Source organism: Pistacia vera, unplaced genomic scaffold (genome assembly GCF_008641045.1).
Source record: "Pistacia vera cultivar Batoury unplaced genomic scaffold, PisVer_v2 Contig331, whole genome shotgun sequence".
Lineage (NCBI taxonomy): Eukaryota > Viridiplantae > Streptophyta > Magnoliopsida > Sapindales > Anacardiaceae > Pistacia > Pistacia vera.
In genome coordinates, this window is record NW_022196148.1 from 352,564 (window position 1) to 377,525 (window position 24,962).

General features: G+C 41.1%; 1 protein-coding gene across 3 annotated transcripts; it reads left to right on the forward strand.

The window, feature by feature from the left end:
• The first annotated feature begins 1,575 nt into the window (after positions 1-1,575).
• LOC116137650 (cysteine-rich receptor-like protein kinase 10) lies at positions 1,576-5,167 on the forward strand. 3 transcript variants are annotated; one of them, XM_031423334.1, is made up of 8 exons: positions 1,576-2,320; positions 2,674-2,790; positions 2,870-3,060; positions 3,156-3,366; positions 3,450-3,690; positions 3,782-3,932; positions 4,040-4,256; positions 5,069-5,167. In XM_031423334.1, the coding sequence occupies exons 1-8, from the start codon at positions 1,576-1,578 to the stop codon at positions 5,116-5,118; spliced, it is 1,923 nt and encodes a 640-aa protein (XP_031279194.1). In that variant the 3' UTR covers positions 5,119-5,167. The 3 variants fall into 3 exon arrangements, with proteins under 3 accessions (XP_031279194.1, XP_031279193.1, XP_031279195.1); XM_031423333.1 differs by having other exon boundaries at positions 4,040-4,355; positions 5,057-5,135; XM_031423335.1 differs by lacking the exons at positions 1,576-2,320; positions 2,674-2,790; positions 2,870-3,060; positions 5,069-5,167 and having other exon boundaries at positions 3,247-3,328; positions 3,444-3,690; positions 4,040-4,420.
• Positions 5,168-24,962: the final 19,795 nt, after the last annotated feature.

The following is a 24,962-nucleotide window of genomic DNA, read 5'->3' on the forward strand; positions in this document are numbered from 1 at the left end:
TTACAGCCTACTGAATAGCCTTTCTTAAGCTTCCCATATTTGAGAAAAATCTGCAGTATACCAAATTTATATAATATATATAAAGTATTGAAAAGAATTGACATGATGAATATATACATAGAAATTTAAAATGTCTATCAATCAGGATTAGAAAAATCTTATAAAGGATAGAAATATCATTTGTTCTTCATTAATTATACTACATAATATAAAGATAAGGTGACAGGCCTTCCCTTAAAGAAATTTCAGTGTTTACTAGGACACGGCAACTATTAATGGTAGTATAACTGCTGCATGCACTAAATGGGATTTGTCCCTGTTGGCCATCACATCACTGTCCCATTTAGCCAGCTAAGAGTTATTTTTGTGGTAGAGAATTTTTCCAATCTTTTTAATTTATATATACACTATAACAAGAAGAAGCTAAGAAATGAACTACTGTGTATTAAATGCGGCCTGAAATGTTTGGTAGAACGACTTACACCAACCCAAAGTTTAGAAAGATATCAAAAGGTTTCCAAAAGCACAAATAGGTACATTCTGTTAGGAAAAAAATTAGAATGTCCTTTAACAAATATTAATCTATTTTTTTAATTATTTTTAGATCCTTTAAGTTTATTAATTCCATCAAATACTCTCAAAAAAAAATTTAAAAATTAACAAAAGTACCTTCACCCATCCATACTTATCAGATTCCGACGACCATCGTCGGTAGTAGCCAGAATCTGTCACAACGGTCTATGCCATCATTGAAAATAGCCAATAGTTTACCGATCTGACCTTTTTCGGTCAAATTCACTACAGATATGGCCAGAAAAGGCCAGATCTAGCCGTCGACGGCTGCAACACTCCATCTTTGGCCATCACTCTCATGTCAGATCTGGCATTTTCGGGCTAGATCCATTATAGATCTGGTCGGAAAAAACCAGATCGGTGAATTACTGGCCATTTACGGTAGTGACCGTCAGAATTTGACAAGTATGGGTGAGTGGGAGTGTTTTTGTTAATTTTTAAACTTTTTTCTAGGGGTATTTGATGGAATTAATAAACTTAAGGGGACTAAAAATAATTAAAAAAATAGACTAATATTTCTCAAAGGGCATTCTAATCTTTTCCCTAATGAAAGGTACCTGTTTATCTATTTGAAACCTTTTAGATAACAATCGATGTTTCTCCAAACCTTGGGTAGGTATAAGTCGTTTCCCCGGAATGTTTTAAGAATGTTTTAATCAATCCCGCATGCATATAACGGTAATAGGTACATCTCCGGTAACTTGAACTCAAGAGCCCTTCGGTATAGGTAACCCCGTAAAGGAATTTTAGAACAATGTTTACGAGACTAAGCTTAGTCAAAAAAAGGGGGAAAATCTACCGCCCGATACTCTCTCCATACTTTCATGCCGGCCCGCTCCTTCCTTTTTTTGACTCTTTTGTGTTTCAATCATGGAAGTTACTCAGCATCTGCAACTGTATAATGATTAAGATTATATTGCTCTGCCTTCATTGCTTTTTGGATTTAAGTATTGATCCAATATTTCCCTTTGTAGAAACATAGTAAAAAATTTATTTTCAACTATGCTTTCAATGATCATACCATTGTTCATGCTGTCTACCCTTACTAATGCAAATCCTCTCTTTACGTATTGCTTCAATGATGCAATTAACTATACAGCTGATAGCCAATTTGAAGATAACCTCCAGCAGATTCTTCAGTGGTTACCTTCCAATACTTCGGTAACAGGATTTTACACTAACTCTTTTGGAGATGGCGCTGATCGTGTGTATGGGAAAGCTCTTTGTCGAGGGGATGTCACCCCAACTATTTGTCATAATTGTATTAAAATTGCAAGCCAAGAAATCTTGAAGGGATGCAGGAGTGAAGAAAAAATTATATGGTATGACTTGTGTCAAATTCATTATTCCTTCCAGAATTTCTCTTCGCTGATGGTTTATACTGGGAAGTACCCCGATAGCAATAGTCTGGAGAAAAATGTTTCAAATCCTTCTCATTTTAATGAAGTTTTAATGTATTTAATGGATAACCTCTCAAGTGAGGCTTCATTTACTCCATCAAAGCGTATGTTTGCAGTCGGGGAAATCAAAGTTTCTAAAAGCAATATATACGGGCTTGTACAGTGTACCCCAAACATCAAAGAATCTGACTGCCATAGTTGTATAACCTCCGCCCTGGGAGATCTCAAGGCATGCTGCCAAGGTCGTCAAGGTGGGATTGTCATTAGCAGAAATTGTAATGTGAGATTTGAGCTGTACCGCTTCTACAATGCTACAAGTATGTCTTTAACGTACCCATCTCCGGCAGGTAAGGACATCCCAAAATCCCCCCTTTTTTGTAGAAAAAAAAAAAAAAAATTTCTGTTCTTAACCAAGTTTTAGAGGGAGATTTTCATCTTTAATTAATTATAAGGTAATTAATGAATAATTCGTTTAGGATTTACAAGTCCAGGGACGTAATTGAAATAATTGAAACTTGTTTAATTTCTTATGGGAAAACAGTCTTATAGCTTTTCAATCACAAGATTTATAAATCTTGAGCTGTGTCTTGTGCATCTTTTTATAGTACTGTTTACTTCCTCGTGTTTGTTCACTGGAAGTAACTGGTTTTATGTTTTGATCATTTTTTTTTTTTTTTTGTTGAATTTGAATTGAAAGCAGGAGGAAAATGGAAGATTGGGATGGTTGTAGCGGTTACATGCATATCAGCATTTGTAATAGCTATACTCATAGTGTCCTATGTTGTCTATATCCGGTGGAAGAAAGGAGGACAAGAAGGTAAAATCATTAAAACGGCTTCCGAAAGTATTTTACTGCATCAAAGCTGCCAACAACTAAGACTTAAATTGTTCTACAGATGAGGAAAGAAGCCAACATGGTTTGTTGCATGAATTGGCAAGACCAACACCAGTCACACTAGCACATGAAGTAGACTTTATCGGTTCTGAGGAATTAACCTTCTTGCATCTGGCTATTATAGAGGCAGCTACAGATGACTTTTCTGATTCAAATAAGCTTGGAAAAGGTGGGTTTGGCACTGTCTACAAGGTAATGTACTATATTAATTTTTAAGTTCATTATATCTCTGATGTTATTCATAGCATATATAGGCCTGTTTTTTTATCTGACTTTGGATCTTTCAGGGTGTGTTACCAAATGGGAAGGAAGTAGCAGTTAAAAGGCTGTCAAGGAGATCGTGGCAAGGTCTAGATGAGTTCAAGAATGAAATCATAATAATTGCAAAACTTCAACACAGGAACCTTGTAAGACTGCTGGGATGTGGAATAGAGGAAGAGGAAAAGCTGCTTGTATATGAGTACATGCCTAACAGAAGTCTTGACCTCTTTATCTTTGGTCTGATTTCACTATCCATCTGAGCATGGGTTTATAAGTACTTTGTTAAATGTACTTATTTCCTTGTTTGGTTAAAGTTTCAGATTCTGAGAGACGATCACAACTTGATTGGAAGATGTGCAACAATATTATTGGTGGAATTGCTAGAGGACTTCTTTACCTTCATGAAGATTCTAGGCTTAAAATCATTCACCGCGATCTAAAGCCAAGTAATGTATTGCTTGACGAAGAGATGGTTGCCAAGATTTCAGATTTTGGCATGGCAAGAATATTTTGTGATGAAAATCAGAATGCAGCTAAGACCAGGAGGGTAGTTGGAACATAGTATGCTTCTTATCTACCTATTTCTTTTTTCCAAGTAATCTTCCCATGTTTATAGATGTCTTTCCACCACCTAAACTTACATTTGAAACAGTGGATACATGGCTCCAGAATATGCTATGGAGGGACTATTCTCAGTCAAATCTGATGTTTTCAGTTTTGGGGTTGTTCTGCTTGAGATCATAAGTGGTAAAAGAAATAGCGGCTTCTATCTTACAGGACATGCTCAAACACTCCTTGCATATGTATGTTGACATATATGTTAAAATATTAAAATTCCTTAACGTAAGTTTCATTTAAATATGGAAAATAATACAAGGGAAACCTTGTTAATTTCTTTGGTATCAATCAGGCATGGCAACTGTGGAATGAAGGAAAAGAACTGCAATTTGTAGACCCTGTATTGATGGAATCATGTTCAACGCCAGAGGTGATGAGATGCATACATATTGGGCTATTGTGTGTGCAGGAAGATCCCGCAGTCAGACCCACCATGTCATCTGTTGTGGCTCTTTTGGGCAGTCCATCAATAGGTCTTCCTGAACCAAGGCAGCCTGCATTTTCTGTAGGTAGAATTGTTCTCCCTAATCAGTCTTCAACAACAGATCATTCTGCATGTGACATGACACTTTCTAGTATCTCGCCATGCAAGTGAAGCTAAATAGATTGTAAGTAGTGACATGAATGTCTATCCCATTAGAATAATAAAGAATTTATTACGCTCCATAAGACATATTAGGAAGTTATACTTATAGGGTTTAAAGTGAAAGTTCAAAACTTGGGGTAAACAATGAAAGCTCTGAATCTATTGGAACTAAATTGATAAATATCTATCAAAATTTATGTTACCATTGTTTATGCTGAAAAGTGAAAACAATTTATGACTTCTTTATAATATGAGTAGATCAACTAATATCCCAATAAAATACTAAAGAAACTCCATTTGTTAAAAATTTTAAAATGATAAATTTAACCATACGTAGAACTGGATTTTCCTAAGGGCAAAATAATAAAATCCTAAATTGATATATTTGCCTACTAAATGAGCAATCTAAAAGATATTCTCCAAAATAGGAAATAAAATTCTAATTAAATAGAGAATCCACGAGAAAAAAGAAAGTGAGTCAAACTAGCAAATGAATGAGGGCAAGATACGATTCAAGAAGGGAAGAAGATCCTATATTCTCCCTAGAACTTCAAGAATCCTTCTACAACCCTGAGTCCTACTGCAACCAGGAAAGTGATTCTCTACACCCTAATATATTTCACTATATAAAGGAGGTTAAACAGCAATGAATGATATCTCAATATTCACTCAGAGCTTTGTATTGAAGCTCTCCACCCCTGTTCTAACCTTACAATCTTGCAGGTCCCTTTATAGCTTTGTTGCAGGGACAAAGACCGACGCCGCAACAAATGATCAAGTCATAGATCAGAGAGTCAACAAATCCGAGGGCAGAACCATGAGGGCATGTCTAGGGGTGGGCAAAATTTTTGGGTAGAACCGGAATCGACGAGTACCTGAGTGTCGGTTTCGATTCCTACCTGGAACTGACTGTAACAGGGTGGGTTCTGATTCCAAAAAATTGGAACTGAAACTGTGTAGTTTCGGTTCTAGTTCCAAATCAAAGGAACTAAAACCAAAACTGGGAACTGGGACTAACTTGGTATAATATTAAAGAATAGGGATTTTTTGATATTTTGCATATGGGGTTTTTTTAATTTTTTACATATCATATAAATATATAAGAAAATTTTGGTTTTTTTTATCTTAGTATTAAAAGTCTTATTAATTTTCATTAAAAGATCAGTTTTTCAAAATATTATTATTAATATTTAAGTTTCCCTTATTACTTGATTAAGAAATTAATATACATTAAGACATTTACGTTAAATAATAGCTTTTAAATGTTTATTATCGGTGAAAAAAAAATTAAATACTTATAATCAAGTGTCAAACATTAAGAAAATATAAACGAATATATTATTTAATGTTTTGCACTTAATTGTTAGGAGTGTAATTGTAATTTATAAGGGTTTATTTGTCATTTTTTAAAAAATAGGAGGGTAATTGATATTTTTTAGGATACCCGGAATCGGAATCGGAACCGGAACCGGAACTTGTGTTACAGGTTCCAGTTCCAAGATTTTAGGAATTGGAACTGATGGTTCTGATTCCAAATCAAAGGAATTGGCCTGTTTCGGTTTTGGTTCTGTTTCTTTTGATTTTGGCTGGGTACCCAGACCCACTTACCCTTAGGCATGTGTTCTGAAGGGTAGGGTAACAATCACTTGCTTGTTGAGAAATTTGGCATCAACAGCTGGTGTCGTCTGTGACCATGCTTGCGTTTGCAGCGGCCATTTTGCTCATCATTCATTTGAAGAAAAGATGGACTACAGTGTCCTCCATTGACAAGGCCATTTGAAATTCTTTATAACGTAAGAGCTTAAGCAAATAACTTTGACAGTTTAACTTGTTTTTCAAGTTGTGGTATAAACAATTCTGCTGTCAAAATTAACGTACAAATCTTATGGTAACGAGCGTAATTTTGATGAGAACATTCGAGAATTCTTAAATCTCGCGCAATACATATTATGGAATAATATTACACTTACAAATTTTGTATATAAAAGTATGTAGAAAAATATTTTTAGCATATAGTTTACATTTGCAACGTTAATTGCTAACACTCTATATTTTATTTATTATTTTCAATAGCAAAAATTCTCAAATGTAAATGTTCACATCTTTTTCTTTTCTTTGATATCCAGACTTTTTGTTTATCACCATCACTAAACATTGAGAAATAAAAATTCATAAGGTTTGATATAAAAGATTACCTATTCTAATACTTATTTATAACAATAAATTACATATAATAGTTTTGTGGTTACGAGGATTAGACAGTTCCAATGTGAATCTAGATGCCTCATATATCTAAAAAAAATAAAAAAATTATATATATATTAATTAGTGGTATGTATTTCGTATTACAGATCCCAAAGTTCTCTTCATTGTGATACACAGGTTCTGTGTTTTACTTGCCTGAGTGCATGTAAAACATGTTACACACACTGGGAGACAAAGGGAACATGCATTTATCATCTCTCTCAGCCGGAAGGACCATTAACTTTGCCTTTATTATATTCTCAATATCTTTGCACTTTATCAGTTAATTAAGAAAATTTTGGTTTTTTTATCTTAGTATCAAAAGTTTTATTAATTTTCATTAAAAGATCAGTTTTTCAAAATATTATTATAAATATTTAAGTTTTACGTGTTACTTGATTAAGAAATTAATATACATTAAGATATTTACGTTAAATAATAGCTTTTAAATGTTTATTATTGGTGAAAACAAATAATTAAATACTTATAATCAAGCATCAAACATTAAGTAAATATAAACGAATATATTATTTAATGTTTTGCACTTAATTGTTAGGGGTGTAATTGTAATTTATAAGGGTTTATTTGTCATTTTAAAAAAAATAAGGGAGTAATTAATATTTTTTAGGGTACCCAGAACCGGAAGGTTCCGGTTTCAAGTTTTTAGGAACCAGAACTGATGCTTCCGGTTTCAAATCAAAAGAATCGGTCAGTTCCGGTTCCTTTGATTTTGGGTGGGTTCCCGGACCTACCCACCCCTAGGCATGTGTTTCAAAGGGTAGGGCAACAATCACGTGTTTGGTGAGAAATTTGGCATGAACAAGTGGCGTCGTCTGTGACCATTCTTGAGTTTGCAGCGGCCATTTTGCTCATCATTCATTTGAAGAAGAGATGGACTACAGCGTCCTCCATTGGCAAGGCCATTTGAAATTCTTTATAACGTAAGAGCTTAAGCCAATAACTTTGACAGTTTAATTTGTTTTTCAAGTTGTGGTATAAACAATTCTACTATCAAAATTAACATTATCAAGAAAGGTAAGCGATGATTTTGTGAAATATGAACATACAAATCATATGGTAACGAGCATAATTTTGATGAGAACTGTTATGCCTTAAGAAAGCAGGGCTGACAGTCAGCATGCAAAAGTCAGAACCTGGGAAACCCGCGGCCGAGTCAAGTGATGAAAGGAGCAGCCTGCTTCTGTCAGTATAGTGGGCGCGCGCCAGGCCAGCCAAGAGCTGGAGAGCTTCCACGTGTCTAATGCATGCACCAAATCGCACAAATCGTTTTGGAAGGTGGGCAATGGGACATAAAGGAAGATTTGTACGGATAATCCCACCAACTCACGGATTCAGTAATCATAACCTTAATCCATCCCACTATAAATTGAAAGTTCCTCTCTCAATTTCGGGATGAGCTAATCTCTCAAAGAAATAGCATATATTGTATCTCTCTCTCTCTTGTAAAATCACTTGTAAAGTCAGCTTGTTGACCTCGACCTAATCGCTATAATTAATATAACATCAGTGGACGTAGGGCTTGCTTCCTTAAGCATCTGAACTACTTTAAACACTGTCTTGTCACTTTCTTTTACTCTCATTCTCTCAATTCACGTGCGTCTTCTGGCCCAGCTCAGCATTTCACACGTGTGTTTAGTTGGTATCAAAATCACGCATTAACAGTTTGGCGTTAGTTGATATCAAAATCACGCATCAACAGTTTGGCGTTAGAAGGAGGGTCGTGATTTAGTATTCATCCTTCATCAGGAGAATCTCTAACTTACCGGTCCTACAACAACAAATGGCTCACCGATTTGAACTTGAGCGAACCAACCAGGGTGCTGAGGGGATCCCCCAAATGCAGGAAGACATCTCTCCTGGGGTACCTTTGGTCCCGCAGACTACCGCGGGGGATATCCCATCAAGTTTACAACTTGACCCTACTATCCTAAACTACTTGGAAAGGTTCAACAATACTCTCCAAACTGTCACTCAAAGGTTGGACCGTTTGGACCAGGGTGTGCCACCCAAATCAAATGAGGCAGTGTAACCGCAAAAAATGCCTATAGGTCGCGCGAAAGCACGGCAAAGGGGGATAGCCCGTGCCGCGTCGAAGGAAGGGTAAGCGAGTGGCGAAAAATGAGCCTAAGAACTCTAAAGGGCTGGTGAACACCGACCACGTCCCGAGTAGGATACTCGTGGCATTGAGACTTGGTGAAAGGGTACAGCATGAGCCATCTCATGCCACGTTGATGCGTGTTTCCTACAACATGCAATATGTAGCAAGTATACTAATCGCACAAGTAATATACTGATGAGTAGAGTATCGTTCCCACGAGGATTGTAAGCAAAACACTGAGTTTCCTAATGTTTTCTAGTTAAAGCAATCGAATTCTTTGGATTGGTGGGAGCAAATTCTAATTAAAACAACAAAATGAAGTTTAAACTAAGATTAAAACTTAATTAAGAAAGCAATATGAAAACACGGAATATCAATTCAAGAAAAACGGGTAGGGTTTTGACTTCATTTGGATTTTTATGGGTTAAACCTAAAATTACACTACACTCACATTCATACGCAATGGTTGTAAATCGAACTCACTAATATGTTAGACATACCCTCTCGGGCTATGCCTTCCTATTCTTCCTTATTAACCTTCCGCACCCAACAAATTGAAGATTAATAATTCCAAACTCATTAAGCAAAAGAATCCTATAATGATTTCATTAATTCTTGAATCTATCTCTAGCATCCAATACTATAATGGTGATTACCCAAGAAGCCTAACATGATTCATTTCTCAATCTCACCATGTTCATCACATACAACATTAAAAATCAGAGTAACACACAACCAAAGCATATTCATATGAAAATAACACAATCAAACCCTTAACCCATTTAAAATCCAAACTACCATCAAAACCCTAACCCAAAATAGATTAGTTCATAACTAAATCAATAATACAAAAACGAAAATCGGAAATAAACATGTTCATCATAATGAAAATGAGATAAAAGATTAGAAATCTCCCCAAAAGATGAATCCTCTAGTTAGAAATCGAATCTTCTTCCTTTTACAAACCAAATCGCTCAAAGTTCTTAGAAAAGTGCAAAAGTGGCTAAACCTAAAACCAAAAATGAAGATTCTGGGTAAAAAGACCAAGTTTTTCTTTTATACTTCGTCCAAATAACCCAGCCAAACATGCATAGCACGAAACTGTGCGTTTAACAAAACTGAAATAAGTGACTGTCGCCAGCGAAGAATGAAGCAGACAAGCTTGTCCCTGGCTTACTTCGCCGCGGCGAAGACATTTCCTTCGCCGCGGCGAAGAATTCTTGAAAAGTTCTGAAATTACAGAACTACCACTCTGCTTGCTTCTTCGTTTGATTCTTCGATTCTCAGTGCTCTTCCTTGGAAACAAGCTTCATCGTGCTTTATCCTGCTCTGGAACTCTCCTATCTTTTGAGATCCGCTAATTTCTGAGTCAAAAATATCCAATTTTGTGCTTATTTACTCAAAATGTCCATTTTAACCTGAAATACGAAAAGTAACGAATTAAGAAACAATTCAGGTCAAAATGCACTAGAAAGTACCTGAAATCCGACAAAAAGGTATAATGAAAAGTGTATAATTCACGGATTATCACACGACATGTGAAAACCCCCATAAAAGTGCTGGGCGGGGTGATTCTCATCACCGCCAGAGCAATCTTGATCGTAGTCATGCGGGAGGTTCCCACACTCCACGGGGTGGTTCGTACCACCGTGGAGGTCGTCAAAATTCCCCGCACAATTCATCGCCAGCACACGGCTCTATCCAGCGTGTGTCAAGAGTAGCCAAAACTGCTGGCCAAGGCAAAGTGGAATCCGACCTCCGGATTTTCCTTAATCACCACCGCGAGGGTCAAACCCGCGTGGGCAAAAGTAATCCCCAGATAGCTCCAATGCCCCAGATCGAGGAGCTACAGCGAGCTCTAGACCAACTGAAAGCTCAACAGTATGAGCAAGAACAGGTCGTGTCGGCGTCTCCCTTTTCTCCGGTAGTGTTAGCTGCCCCACTCCCATCGAGATTTAGAATGCCTGACATGCGGGTGTTCGATGGAAATTCTGATCCATAGAATCATCTGTATGAATTCGACGACCTGATGGAGCTTCACCGGGTTTCGAATTTGGCAAAGTGCCGTTGTTTGGCAGTGACCCTAACTTCCTATGCCAAACAATGGTTCAGGTCGCTCCCAACGGGATCGATCAATTCGTGGCCACAAATGAGCACGACATTCCTAAGGCACTTCCAAGCAAACTGAAAGTTCTCAATGCCTTTGAGCTACCTCAACAATATAAGGCAAGAGAGGGATGAATCCCTCCAATCGTACATAGAAAGATTCCACAGAGAACTTAACAAGGTAGCTCACACTCGCGAAGAGTCTGTTTAGACTCTCATCATAGCAGGAGTTCATCCACAGACCGACTTGTGGAAAGAGCTACAGGCTGAGGATAATGTTTGCCTTACCCACTTTTATAACTTTGTAGAGAAGTACCTTCATATCAAAAATTCGGTAGTGGCACTCCAACGCTGTGACCCTGGCGCCTCAGGTAGTGTGCCTGGTCAAGAGGAAAGTAGGAGAATTGATCGCAGATGGGCTCTTGACGATGAACGAAAAGGAAAGAAGTTGCGCTATAAGCCCAAAAAGTCTTACGCCCCAGTTCCTTGTCCCGATCGCGACAGGAATCAATATACGCCCTTGAACATGTCCGTGTCAGCTATTCTTGACAAATCAGAAGAAGTCAGTCTGCTCGGAGAACCTGAGCCCATGAAAAATCCCCCATCGGCCAAGAACAGTAAAAAATACTATCGCTATCATCGGGATAATGGGCACCACACCGATAAGTGCCAAGCTCTTAAGCAGGTAATCGAAGACCTCATTAGGTAGGGACATTTCAAGGAATATATTGATGACTCCACTCCCTCACAAGAGAAAAATCAAGGGGAATTGAGTAAGAAGCGTCGTGATCGCAAAGGGGTATGCTCCCCCAATTTGATCTTCGAGGGATCGCACTTTGTGGGGAACTCGCGAAGCGCCCAGGAAAGGTATGCTCGTGCATCCCATCTCGACCCTATCAGAGTGATGAGCGCGAAAACGCAGCGACCACAAAAGATTTGCAGGGAGGAGGAAATTACCTTCTCTGAAAAGGATGCAGCTCGATTGCATCATCCCTACGATGACGCTTTTGGCCCGATAACATCCATAGAATGTTGGTGGATAACAAAAGTGCTGTGAGCATCCTGTTCGCTTCAACTTTTGAAAGAATGAACTTGGATGAGGACGACCTGAAGCCTGCCTCGTTCCCCTTATATGGTTTTATAGGGGACCACCTGATCCCCAAAGGAATGATCTCACTCCCAGTGACATTGGGTGACTTTGACGAATTGACCAAGGTAATTGAGTTCTTGGTGGTGGATTGCCCATCCACTTTTAATGGAGTCCTGGGGTGACCTCTGCTGAGAAACTTCAAGGCAGTCACTTCAATATACCATCTAAAGATGAAGTTCCCCACCCCGACAGGGATAGAGGAAGTCAGCGGATCTCAGAGTGCATCTCGTGACTATTATGTGAAAGTAGTACAGATGGCGTGCAAAGGGAAAGGTATTTCACACGACATTCCCCGATAGGCAATGGCGATCAGCCAGATCAAGCCACAACCTGGCCCAGCCGAGGATAATATGGATCCTCGTATTCATGAATGCCCTTTGATAAGAGTGTAATTTACATATTTTTATTCCTTCCATATTTTGATTTTTGTTATGTTTTATGCCTATTTGAGTTGATTAGAGTTTATTTTGTGAGTTTGGCATAGTTGGATGGCTTTAGGAAATAAGTGATAAAAGATTAGGAAATTCTAGATTTTTTTTATTCTGACCAGTGCTGCGTTTTTCAGGTTTTTCATGGAGACAAATTTCTCGATTGCAAAAGTGTTCTTCAGAAAACGTAAATTTGACAAATCAATCTTTCCAAAAAGGTATTATGGGCTAGAATCCGAGTTTGTTTGGGTCTTCATTAGTTGTTGCAAAATCGGACCTAGAATCCTAGTTGTGGAAGGAATTCCTGGCCGAGTATTGAATCTTCGAATGGGCCTAACTGGAGCGTCAGATATTGAAAGTGGGTGATTCAAAAGCCTAGATTAATCTACACATCCAGGACTACAATTTTTATGAAGTGACTGAGCCCAGGAAAGATCTTTTATATTGCGAGAATCCTGGTGCAAGCTGGAGATGATTTCTGTTTTCCATATCTGATAAGATTTTGACAAATCCAGAAGTCTATCTTTTAGGAAACGTCTATGAAAGAATTTTCGTGATTCTTGGGGTAGAATTAAGGAAAAACATGTTATTTATTGATGAGTTGTTAGGTTAAAAAGGGGGGAGAGAAGAGAACAACAGTGGTTTTTGAGTTTTTTTTTTCGGTTTTCTTTTACTTTCTAGGTCAAGATGTGAGGCTGATCTTTCTTCTTCAGTTCCAGGGGATTTTGAAGCCTATATTCATGTCATTGGTGTAACCTAACTTCATTAACATTGTTCTTAATCTCCTTTTTATTGGAATTGTTTATGTTATTCTGTTTTAATTGTTTATAATTTTCTGTTTGTGTGATTTAGTAATGGCATGCTGAATTATTTTATCGGAATTTTATCTGTTAGAATTAGGAATTGTGATCCGTAATTGTCCTTTTTCTATTCAATGGGTAACACATGATGATAGATGATTATGGAGAAGTTTTCATTCTGTCATCTTGAATAACATAACCTAAGTTAAATAATCCGAGCTTGTGTGATTGTTGCTTAGATTGATCTATTTTCCTAATTCTTAAGGCTGCCATTGAATTAAACTTAGAGAGCTTATTCTAGGTTGTTCGAGGGTTAGGATCTACTTGAAGAGCTTATTTCAGTAGTGACGATTAAGGGAGAATTCGGGTAACAGAGCTTGTTGTTTCCTAGGGCCAGTAGTTCCATAATAACGAGATATAATAGTGTTACGGTTAGTTCGTGTCCAATGCATGTTTAGGTGGATCTTGAACCGAGAACTGATTGTTTTTAATCTGATTTTTTCTTCCATTAGAGACTTCTTTGTTTTACTTTAGTTTGCCTTGATTACAAACCCCTTTCATTTCTTTGTTGTGTTGTCCTGTTCACTGTTTAGGGTTTTATTGTGTTGTTTTCATTGTGGCTATTGGCATAGAATATAGGATTTAATCGAGTCATTCCCTGTGGGATCGACCCTTGCTCACCCTATATACAATTTAGTAGTTAGGTTAGTAAGGTTAATTAATTTGGTGCATTCGGCACGCTACCACACTTCCAGTGGGCCAGTTGAGGACCTGTCTGAAGTACTGATCAACCAGAGCAAGCCGAGCAAAGTGTTAAGGATTGGGAACAATCTTAACCCCCAACTCACCAACGAACTGACCAGCGTCCTGGGAGAATATCGATTTGTTCGCATGGTCACACACGGATATGGTCGGGATTAGCCCATATATTATTTGTCATACGTTGAACATCGATAGTGAAGCCAAGCCGGTTCATAAAAAAAAAAGAGCGATGGATCCGGAGCGATATGTTGCCTTGAAACTTGAGGTAGATAACCTCATTTGGAGTGGATCCATTCGAGAAGCGCTCTATCCGACCTGGGTTGCCAATCCGGTCCTAGTGAAGAAGCCCAACGACAAATGATGAACCTACGTCGACTTCACCGACCTCAACAAGGCATGCCCAAAGGATAGCTTTCACCAAGGGTCGATCAACTCATGGATGCCACCTCAAGACACGAGCTACTGAGTTTTATGGACGCATACTCCGGATACAATAAAATTCCGATGTACGTGTCAGACGAAGAGCATACATCCTTTGTTACAGATCAAGGGCTGTACTGCTACATAGTTATGCCCTTAAGTCTCAAGAACACTGGTGCAACTTACCAACAGCTGGTTAACAGAATGTTGTCCGAACAGATTAGAAGATCGATGGAGGTCTATATAGATGATATGCTGGTCAAGTCGCATGTCACTTCAGATCACATAGCGCATCTCGCTGAGATGTTCGACATCCTCCGACAGTATTGAATGAAGCTGAACCCCCTCAAGTGTTCATTTGGAGTATCCTCGGGAAAATTCCTGGGGTACATGGTTAACCAACGGGGGATTGAGATCAACCCCGAAAAAATCCAAGCGTTCCTAGATATGAAAAGCCCGACCAATAAAAAGCAAGTCATGAGCCTCAATGGGTGAATAGTGGCCCTAATTCGCTTCATATCGAGGGCAACAGATCACTACTTGCCATTCTTCAATGTTTTAAGGGCCAATAAAAAATTCGAGTGGACTCCTGATGCGAACAGGCATTCCAGAGTATTAAAGAACACCTTGGGAAGCCACCCCTTCTGTCCAAGCCTCTCCCGTAAGAGATCCTCCTCCTGTACCTGTCCGTCTCTCAGTTTGCAGTCAGTGCAACCTTGATTCGGGTCTAATGGCTAGTATATTACGCGACCAAGTGTCTGTTAGATGCTGAGATGCGGTATCCAGAAATGGAACAATTAGCTTATGCCCTGCTGATCACTTCTAAGAAGTTGCGACCTTACTTCCACGCCCATACAATCCATGTCATGACCAATTACCCACTCAGGCAAGTCCTCCAAAAACCAGAGGCATTGGGTAAATTACTAAAATGGGCCATGGAATTAAGCCAGTTCGATTTGAAGTACAGACTGAGAGCAACTATCAAAGTGTAGGCTGTTGCTGACTTCATATCAGAGTTCTCACATCATCCGAACGAGTCGAAGCAACAGCCCAGCAAAGTCATCCGAGAAACTGCTCAAAATCTATCGACCTGGAGCCTCTATGTCGATGGATCATCAAATAGAAAGAGGGTCGGGACGGGTCTTCTCCTATTGAGTCCCGAAGGGGCTCGCATTCATGGTATTCTCCGGTTCGGTTTTAAGGTAACCAATAATGTGGCCGAGTACGAAGCTCTACTCGTTGGACTACGATTAGCCAAGGAAATGGGTGCAACCACGGTCAGTATCCACAGCGACTCCATGCTGGTCGGTAACCAGATTTTGGGGGAGTACCAAGCCAATGAGGAAAATATGATCAGCTATCTTGAGAAAGCTAAGGCCGTGCTCGAGTCGTTCAAGCACTTCGCGATCACATAGATTCCTAGAGATAGCAACTGTATGGCAGATGCCTTGACAAGGATAGCCTCATTATTAGACTCGGAAGCACCGGAGAGCATTCTTGTTCAATTCATTGAGATCCCCAATATCAGCCCGATCGAATAGGCCATAAATGTAATAGAGTTAGATTCATGGATGACCCCTATCATTCGGTATCTCAAAGATGGGACCTTGCCTGACGACAAGGTCGAGCCAAGGACCATTCGAACAAGATCTACTCGTTTTACCCTCATCGGAGACCAGCTGTACAGGCAAGGGTGTAGCGCCCCTATCCTCTAATGTGTAAACAACGAAGAGGCAGATTACATCATGAGTGAGATACACGAAGGAACTTGCGGTAATAACACCGCCGCACAATCTCTCGCCAACAAAGTTGTTCTTCAAGGGTACTATTGGCCCCTAATCCAAGAAGACGCCTACAACTTTGTCAAGAAGTGTGACAAATGCCAGCGGTTCTTGAACATACTATGGGCTCCCTCTCACCAATTAACAACTATGACTAGCCTTTGACCGTTCTCCATGTGGGGGATCGATCTCATCGGCCCTATGCCGGTTGGTAAAGGGGGAGTAAAATATGTCATGGTCGCGGTGGATTACTTCAACGTATAGGTTGAAGCTGAACCGTTAGCCACGATCATGACCAAAAAGCTCAAGGACTTCGTCTTTAAAAACATCGTCTGCCGCTATGGAATTCCTCATACCCTTATATCCAACAACAGAAAACAATTCGATAATAAGGAGTTCATGCAGTTCTACGACGAGCTGGGTATTCACAAAAAGTTTACCTCCATCGCAAGGCCGCAAGCAAATGGTCAAGTTGAAGCCGTCAACAAAACGATTAAGCACACTTTCAAGGCCAAACTTGGTGCAGCCAAGGGAAATTGGGCCGACGACCTCCCTGAAATTCTATGGGCATACAGGACAACTCCGAGAACCTCAACCTCAGAAACTCAATTTTTGCTAGCATATGGCTGAGAAGCAATGATCCCTGTGGAGGTAGGAACCGGTTCACTTCGGAGAGACCTCTACAATGAAGCAGATAATGAAGTGCTTATGCGCGTAATTCTAGACCTAGTTGAAGAACATTGCAGCAAGGCCCAACTAAGAATAGCGGCCTATCAGCAATGCGCGAAGAGGTTCTTTGACTCTAAGGTCAGGAGAAGAGATTTCTAGGTCGGTGACCTTGTTTTGAAGGAAGTTCTTCTAGGTACTAGAGAACCAAGTGCGGGAGTTCTAGGACCAAATTGGGAAGGTCCATACCGCATCGCCGAAGTGATAAGACCGAGGACTTATCATCTCAAACGGTTAAATGGTTCCAAAGTGCCCTGAGCTTGGAATGCTGAGCATCTCCGATCATATTATCAGTAATTCCGAACTCAAATTTTCCTTGTAAATATTTTTTTGTAATCTTTCTATATGTAAATAACAAGTGTATCATTCTATCTTTTGTAATAATCTTCGCATGTAATTCTGTTCGCATAGGCGTGTTATGATTATGTTCGCATACTTGTTCTAATGATGCAGTAAGGGAAGTTATAATAATGCGAACTTATAACAAGGGATACAAATTGTAAAAGCAAAAATGTATTTCATTAATAAATGGAGTACAGTGAGCAATATCCGGAAAAAAAAAATTACAAGTATCGATCGACAACTCCAGGGAGCCCGACCTCACGTCAGGGCTGGTCGGCTGTAGGCTCCGAGGGGTGTCCCAAACTCTCCCCCTACTCAACTTCTCGGGCAACCTCCTCCGCATCCTTGTCATCGAGCTGCGCCATGGATATGAGTATCTCCCGCAATTCCTCCGGTAGGTCGGATATGTCAAGTTGCGGATTCCTCGGCCGCAAGGCATAGATGGACTGAATCACCCATTCAGCAGCCTTTGCCTTGACCTCCGCTCCCTGGGTCTGCATCTCTTCGATCAGGGAAGTAAATTTTCCCTATCTTACTTGGAGTTTGGCCTCGAGAGCCTGCCTTTGCTTCTTGGAGGCCTCCCTCCCCTATTCTCCTCGTAAGGCCGGCTGAGAGGTTGCTTTGAGCTTCTAATCTTTCTCTCTGGCCTCCTTGGAGAGTCTGGCTATGGTCCTTTAGAGCTCCTTTACCTTCTCCCCTTGCTTCTTGGGCTCAGCTTTTTGGAAATCCACAATGCGAAGAGTCAGTTTGTCGCCTCTGTGGATAGTTCTCTTTCTGCTGCAGCGGCTTTAAGGTCTCACTTGAGCTTCACGTTCTCTTCCTTCAGCGCGACCTCCCTCGCAATAGCTCCCAGCCGAACCTTCTGCAAGGATAGTTACATGGAGAGCAGGGCCTGCGAACAAAAAAGAATAGCAAGTCAGTATTGAAATTGATAAAAGAATAACAAGCCAGCTCACTGAGTACTGCTCGTTTACCTTGCCTAAATGCTGGATCGATTTTGACATCAGGTCCATGTCTCTGGATCCCACGAACTCCTTAAATACTTTTTCGAGTTCTCACTCTAGCAAGGTGAAGACAATAGGCTTTAGGTGCTCCGGCAGGTTTCTCATCGAGTCCAACACCGGAGTATCCTTGCCTGTGCCTCTGACAGAGGTCGTGTTGCCCGTCGGTTCCTTACCCGACCTCTGCCCAATGCCTGATTGCAACCTGCCAGGCTGATAGCCCTCAGGTTCATATTCTAACTCTTCGACCTGAATTTGCTTTCTCTTCTTCTTAGCTCGCTGAGCCGTTGTCTTTAGCCTCGGGCGAGCAGTCAAAGGCTAAGAAGTGCCCGTAGGTCAAACTGAGGTGCCCGTCGAAGGCTGGGAAGCCTCAGCAGGTCCCATTAGAACTTTCGATGTTCCTTCTTCAACCGGAGGACCACGAGGAACAACTTTGATTGTCGGGGTCGTCCTCACTTGAGGGAAAACGAACTTCCTTGGTCGTGACGACCCTGGTACCTTCGGAGGCATGGTCGCTGCACATGAACATCGTTAGTAAACAGTTCATTTGCACATAATAGATCAAGTTAGCATGACTCACGCGATGGGGAGTCTAAGGTCGCGTTGACGTTGAAGAAATCATATCTCCGAAGATTCGCAATTGTCACGAGCTTCTTCACGTCGCGATTTACCTCAGGTAGGAAACCGAAGGATACGATTATGTCCATGTCAAAGAGCAGCCCCAAATCGGTCGTCTTATTAACTGCCAAAGAAACAGGTCGTTAGCAACAAAAACAAAATATGTCAGCAAAGTCCACGAATTCGTCAAGGGAAAAGAACCTACTCGGGTCCTAAAAGTGGCAGTGGCTGTCATAACGAAATAAGAAAAACTTTGTTTCGTAGGCCCCTGCGTTTCTGGGGTAACCGTGTATCCCCGCTACTATAGTGGATCGCCTGGACAAGTAATGAGAATCCTTGTCCTTGCTCTTCTTTAGGATATATGAGCAGGCGAGCTCTAACGCAATTAGCTCACCCAACCCATTCTCACGACACACGATGTACATGACAATAACGATCATGTACGCGTTCAACGTGAGTTGCATCGGCGCGATCCTGAAATGATCTAGGACCGACCTGACAAAAGGGTGGAAAGGGATCAACCCCCCACCCTTGAATATTTCCTCAGAGATTGCGGCTAGCCCACTTGGCAGATGTCGAGCTGCTAGTGTCCCATCGTGAAAAACCTCCACATCGATACCATATTGTTTTACCACCCTTTCGAGCTCATCCCCGGTAAGCACCGAGTAGGTCTCACGAGAGGGGCTCGCAGGAACGTCCTGCGTAGATAAATCGGTCCCTTCCTCAGATCTGGTTGTTGGGTCCATTCTACTACAGTTTGCAAAAGTGACAAGCATGGGGTCATTTAGCCATCGTACGCTATTTCGCATGATGATGTGGAAGAAACTCCCTAAATCCCAGAAAAACCCTAACAAAGTGTTTCGAGCCACCATTCACGGCTTGAACCCAGTAAGAATGTTTCGTCTCTGATAACTACCGAAAGACTAACACTATTCAACTACTGAGTAAGAAATAAAACAAAACCATTCTCACCTCTTGGAGTGCGAAAATGACTTTTGCTTCAAATATCAGGTACGCGCTGGTTTGGAAGGCAAAGAATCCAAGCTTGCGAAAGTCTCTTGCTCTCTCTGAAAACAGACGTGCAATGACACTGCCTGAGACAAATTTAAGTTTTTATAGCAAGGGAAATGACGCTTGGTTTTCCCTAAATCAAAACGACGTTTGGGAGAAAAGATGCCTTACCGTTGATCACAACCACGCGTCGCAAATCATGTGAGGGAGGCTGATCGTCATGATTCGAGAAAACTGAACCGTAACCTTTTCCCATTGAAAGACTCAAGCGACGACACTCTCTCCCTCCACATTTAATGCGCCTCAATCTGCATTCAATGTTCTGATAGGGGATGTCGTTTCAGCTTGGCACGCATTTAATGCACCTCAATCTGCATTCAATGTTCTGGTAAGGGATGTCGTTTCAGCCTGTCATGCATTTAATGCGCCTGGCTGGCACTTACTGCCCACAGAACACGTCTGTCAGAGCAGAAGTTGTTTCATTAAATGCATCCATATCGAAAGTACGACAGGTAACGTCTGAAAAGGTCAGGTCACTTATCCTTAAAAAGCGATGACCATGCGAGGTCGAGATCACAAAAGCGCAACCTCGACCTCTTTTCAATTAGCTCGGAATCACTAGAATTTCTTCGAAGACGTCTAGCCGTGACAGGAATTGTAGTTTTCAAGGTTCGATCCTCAAATCTTAAAAACTAGGGGACTTCTGTTATGCCTTAAAAAAGCAGGGCTAACGTAAGGCCAAGTCAGCATGCAAAAGTTAGAACCTAGGAAACCCGCGGCCGAGTCACGTGATGAAAGGAGCAGCCTGCTTCTGTCAGTGTAGGAGGCGTGCGCCAGGCCAAATAAGAGCTGGAGAGCTTCCATGTGTCCAATGCCTGCACCAAATTGTGCAAATCGTTCTGGAAGGTGGGGAATGGGACATAAAGGAAGATTTGTACGGATAATCCCACCAACTCACGAATTTAGTAATCATAACCTTAATCCATCCCACTATAAATTGAAAGTTCCTCTCTCAATTTCGGGATGAGCTAACCTCTTAAAGAAATAGCATATATTGTATCTCTCTCTCTCTCTTGTAAAATCATCTGTAAAGTCAGCTCGCTGACCGTGACCTGATTGCTATGATTAATATAACATTAGTGGACGTAGGACTTGCTTCCTTAAGCATCCAAACCACTTTAAACACTGTCTTGTCACTTTCTTTTACTCTCATTCCCTTAATTCACGTGTGTCTTTTGGCCCAGCTCAGTATTTCACACGTACGTTTAGTTGGTGTCAAAATCACGCATCAACAAGAACAATTGAGAATTCTTAAATCTCGCGCAATACATATTATGGAACAATAATAGGATAATGTTACACTAAAAAATTTTGTATATGCAAAATTTTTAACATATAGTTTACATTTGCAACATTAATTGCTAACCCTCTATATTTTATTTATTATTTTCAATAGCAAAAATTCTCAAATGTAAATGTTCACATCTTTTTCTTTTCTTTGAAATCCAGATTTTTTGTTTATCAACATCACTAAACATTGAGAAATAAAATTTCGTAAGTTTTGATATAAAAGATTATGTATTCTAATACTTATGTATAACAATAAATTACATATAATAGTTAGTGTCGACCATCCGCCGACAGTATGAATGAAGCTGAACCCCCTCAAGTGTTCATTGGAGTATCTCGGAAAATTCCTGGGGTACATGGTTAACCAACGGGGGATTGAGATCAACCGAAAAAATCCAAGTGTTTCGATATGAAAAGCCCGACCAATAAAAAGCAAGTATGAGCCTCAGGGGAATAGTGGCCCTATTCGCTATATCGAGGGCAACAGATCACTACTTGCCATTCTTTAATGTTTTAAGGGCCAATAAAAAATTCGAGTGGACTCCTGATGGGAACAGGCATTCCAGAGTATAAAGAACACCTTGGAAGCACCCCTTCTGTCCAAGCCTCTCCCGTAAGAGATTCCTCCTGTACCTGTCCGTCTCTCAGTTTGCGTCAGTGCAACCTTGATTCGGGTCTAATGGCAGTATATTACGGACCAAGTTCTGTTAGATGCGAGATGCGGTATCCAGAAATGGAACATAGTTATGCCCTGCTGATCCTTCGAAGTTGCGACCTTACTTCCAGCCCATACAATCATGTTATGACCAATTACCCACTCAGGCAAGTCCTCCAAAACCGAGGCATTGGGTAAATTACTAAAATGGGCCATGGAATAAGCCAGTTTTGATTGAAGTACAGACGAGAGACAACTATCAAAGTGTAGGCTGTTGCTGACTTCATATCAGAGTTCTACATCATCGACGAGTCGAAGCAAGCAACAGCCAGCAAAGTCACGAGAAACTGCTCAAAATCTATCACCTGGAGCCTCATGTCGATGGATCTCAAATAAAAAAGAGGTCGGGGCGGGTCTTCTCCTATTGAGTCCCGAAGGGGCTCGCATTCATGGTATTCTCCGGTTCGGTTTTAAGGTAACCAATAATGGGCCGAGTACGAAGCTCTACTCGTTGGACTACGATTATACAGGAAATGGGTGCACCAACGGTCAGTATCCACAGCACCCATGCTGGTCGGTAACCAGATTTTGGGGAGTACCAAGCCAATGAGGAAATATGATCAGCTATCTTGAGAAAGCTAAGGCCGTGCTCGAGCGTTCAAGCACTTCGCGATCACATAGATTCCTAGAGATAGCAACTGTATGGCAGATGCCTTGGCAAGGATAGCCTCATTATTAGACTCGGAAGCACCGGAAGGCATTCTTCATTCATTGAGATCCCCATATTAGCCCGATCAATAGGCCTAATGTAATAGAGTAGATTCATGGATGACCCTATCATCGTATCTCAAAGATGGACCTTGCCTGACGACAGGTCGAGCCAAGGACCATCGAACAAGATCTACTCGTTTTACCCTCACGGAGACCAGCTTACAGGAAGGGTGTAGCGCCCTATCCTCTAATGTGTAAACAACGAAGGGCAGATTACATATGAGTGATACACGAAGGAACTTGCGGTAATAACACGCCGCACAATCTCTCGCCAACAAAGTTGTTCTCAAGGGTACTATGCCCCTAATCAAGAAGACGCCTACACTTGTCAAGAAGTGTGACAAATGCCGCGGTTCTTGAACATACTTGGGCCCCCTCTCACAAATAACAACTATGACAGCTTTGACCGTCTCCATGTGGGGGATCGATCTCATCGGCCATGCGGGGAAAGGGGGATAAAATATGTCATGGTCGCGGTGGATTACTTCAACGTAGGTTGAAGCTGAACCGTTAGCCCGATCAGACCAAAAAGCTCAAGGACTTCGTCTTTAAAACATCGTCTGCCGCTATGGAATTCCTCATACCCTTATATCCAACAACGAAAACAATCGATAATAAGGGTTCATGCAGTTCTACGACAGCTGGGTTATCACAAAAAGTTTCCTTGTCCAAGGCCGCAAGCAAATGGTCAAGTTGAAGCCGTCACAAAACGATTAAGCACACTTAAGGCCAAACTGGTGCAGCCAAGGGAAATGGGCCGACGACCTCCCTGAAATTCTATGGGCATACAGGACAACTCCGAGAACCTACCTCAGAAACCTCTTTTTGCTAGCATATGGCTGAGAAGCAATGATCCCTGTGGAGGTAGGAACGGTTCACTTCGGAGAGACCTCTAAATGAAGTAAATAAAGTGCTTATACGCGTAATTCTAGACCTAGTTAAGGGCCCAACTAAGAATAGTAGCCTATCAGCAATGCGCGAAGAGGTTCTTTGACTCTAAGGTCAGGAGAAGAGATTTTAGGTCGGGACGTGTTTGAAGGAAGTTCTTCTGGTACTAGAGAACCAAGTGCGGGAGTTACTGGACCAAATTGGGAAGGTTCACTACCGCATCGCCGAAGTGATAAGACCGAGGACTTATCATCTCAAATGGTAATGGTTCCAAAGTCCCTGAGCTTGGAATGCTGAGCATCTCCGATCATATTATCAGTAATTTCGAAACTCAAATTTTCCTTGTAATTTTTTTTGTAATCTTTCTATATGTAAATAACAAGTGTATCATTCTATCTTTTGTAATAATCTTTGCATGTAATTCTGTTCGCATAGGCTGTTATGATTATGTTGCATACTTGTTCTAATGATGCAGTAAGGGAAGTTATAATAATGCGAACTTATAACAAGGGTACAATTGTAAAGCAAAAATGTATTTCATTAATAAATGGAGTACATGAGCAATATCCGGAAAAAAAAAATTACAAGTATCGATCGACAACTCCAGGGAGCCCGACTCATGTCGGCTGGTCGGCTGTAGGCTCTGAGGGGTGTCCCAAACTCTCCCCCTACTCAACTTCTGGGCAACCTCCTCCGCATCCTTGTCATCGAGCTGCGCCATGGATATGGATACTCCCGCAATTCCTCCGGTAGGTCGGATATGTCAAGTTGCGGATTCTCGGCCGCAGGCATAGATGGACTGAATCACCCATTCAGCAGCCTTTGCCTCACCTCCGCTCCCTGGGTCTGCATCTCTCGATCAGGAAGTAAATTTTCCCCACTTACTTGGAGTTGGCCTCGAGAGCCTGCCTTTGCTTCTTGGAGGCCTCCCCCTATTTTCTTGTAAGGCCGGCTGAGAGGTTGTTTTGAGTCTAATCTTTCTCTCTGGCCTCCTTGGAGAGTCTGGCTATGGTCTCTAGAGCTCCTTTACCTTCCCTTTGCTTCTTGGCTCGCTTTTTGGAAATCCACAATGCGAAGAGTCCGTTTGTCGCCTCGTGGATAGTTCTCTTCTGCTGCAGCGGCTTTAAGGTCTCACTTGAGCTTCACGTTCTCTTCCTTCAGGCGACCTCCCTCGCAATAGCTCCCAGCCGAACCTTCTGCAAGGATAGTTACATGGAGAGCAGGGCCTGCGAACAAAAGAATAGCAAGTCAGTATTGAAATTGATAAAAGAAAAACAAGCCAGCTCACTGAGTACGCTCGTTACCTTGCCTAAATGCTGGATCGATATTTGACAGGTCCAGTCCTGGACCCCACGAACTCCTCAAATACTTGACGAGTTCCACTCTAGCAAGGTGAAGACAATAGGCTTAGGTGCTCCGGCAGGTTCTCATCGAGTCCAACACCGGAGTATCCTTGC

What these genes read in the sequence shown, in the direction of transcription:
- LOC116137650 (XM_031423333.1), top strand. Translation starts at nt 1,576, where the DNA reads ATGCTTTCAATGATCATACCATTGTTCATGCTGTCTACCCTTACTAAT. An exon ending in AACGTACCCATCTCCGGCAG is followed by an intron (nt 2,321 to 2,673) that starts GTAAGGACATCC and finishes AATTGAAAGCAG; the next exon opens with GAGGAAAATGGAAGATTGGG. An exon ending in TCTTGACCTCTTTATCTTTG is followed by an intron (nt 3,367 to 3,449) that starts GTCTGATTTCAC and finishes TTAAAGTTTCAG; the next exon opens with ATTCTGAGAGACGATCACAA.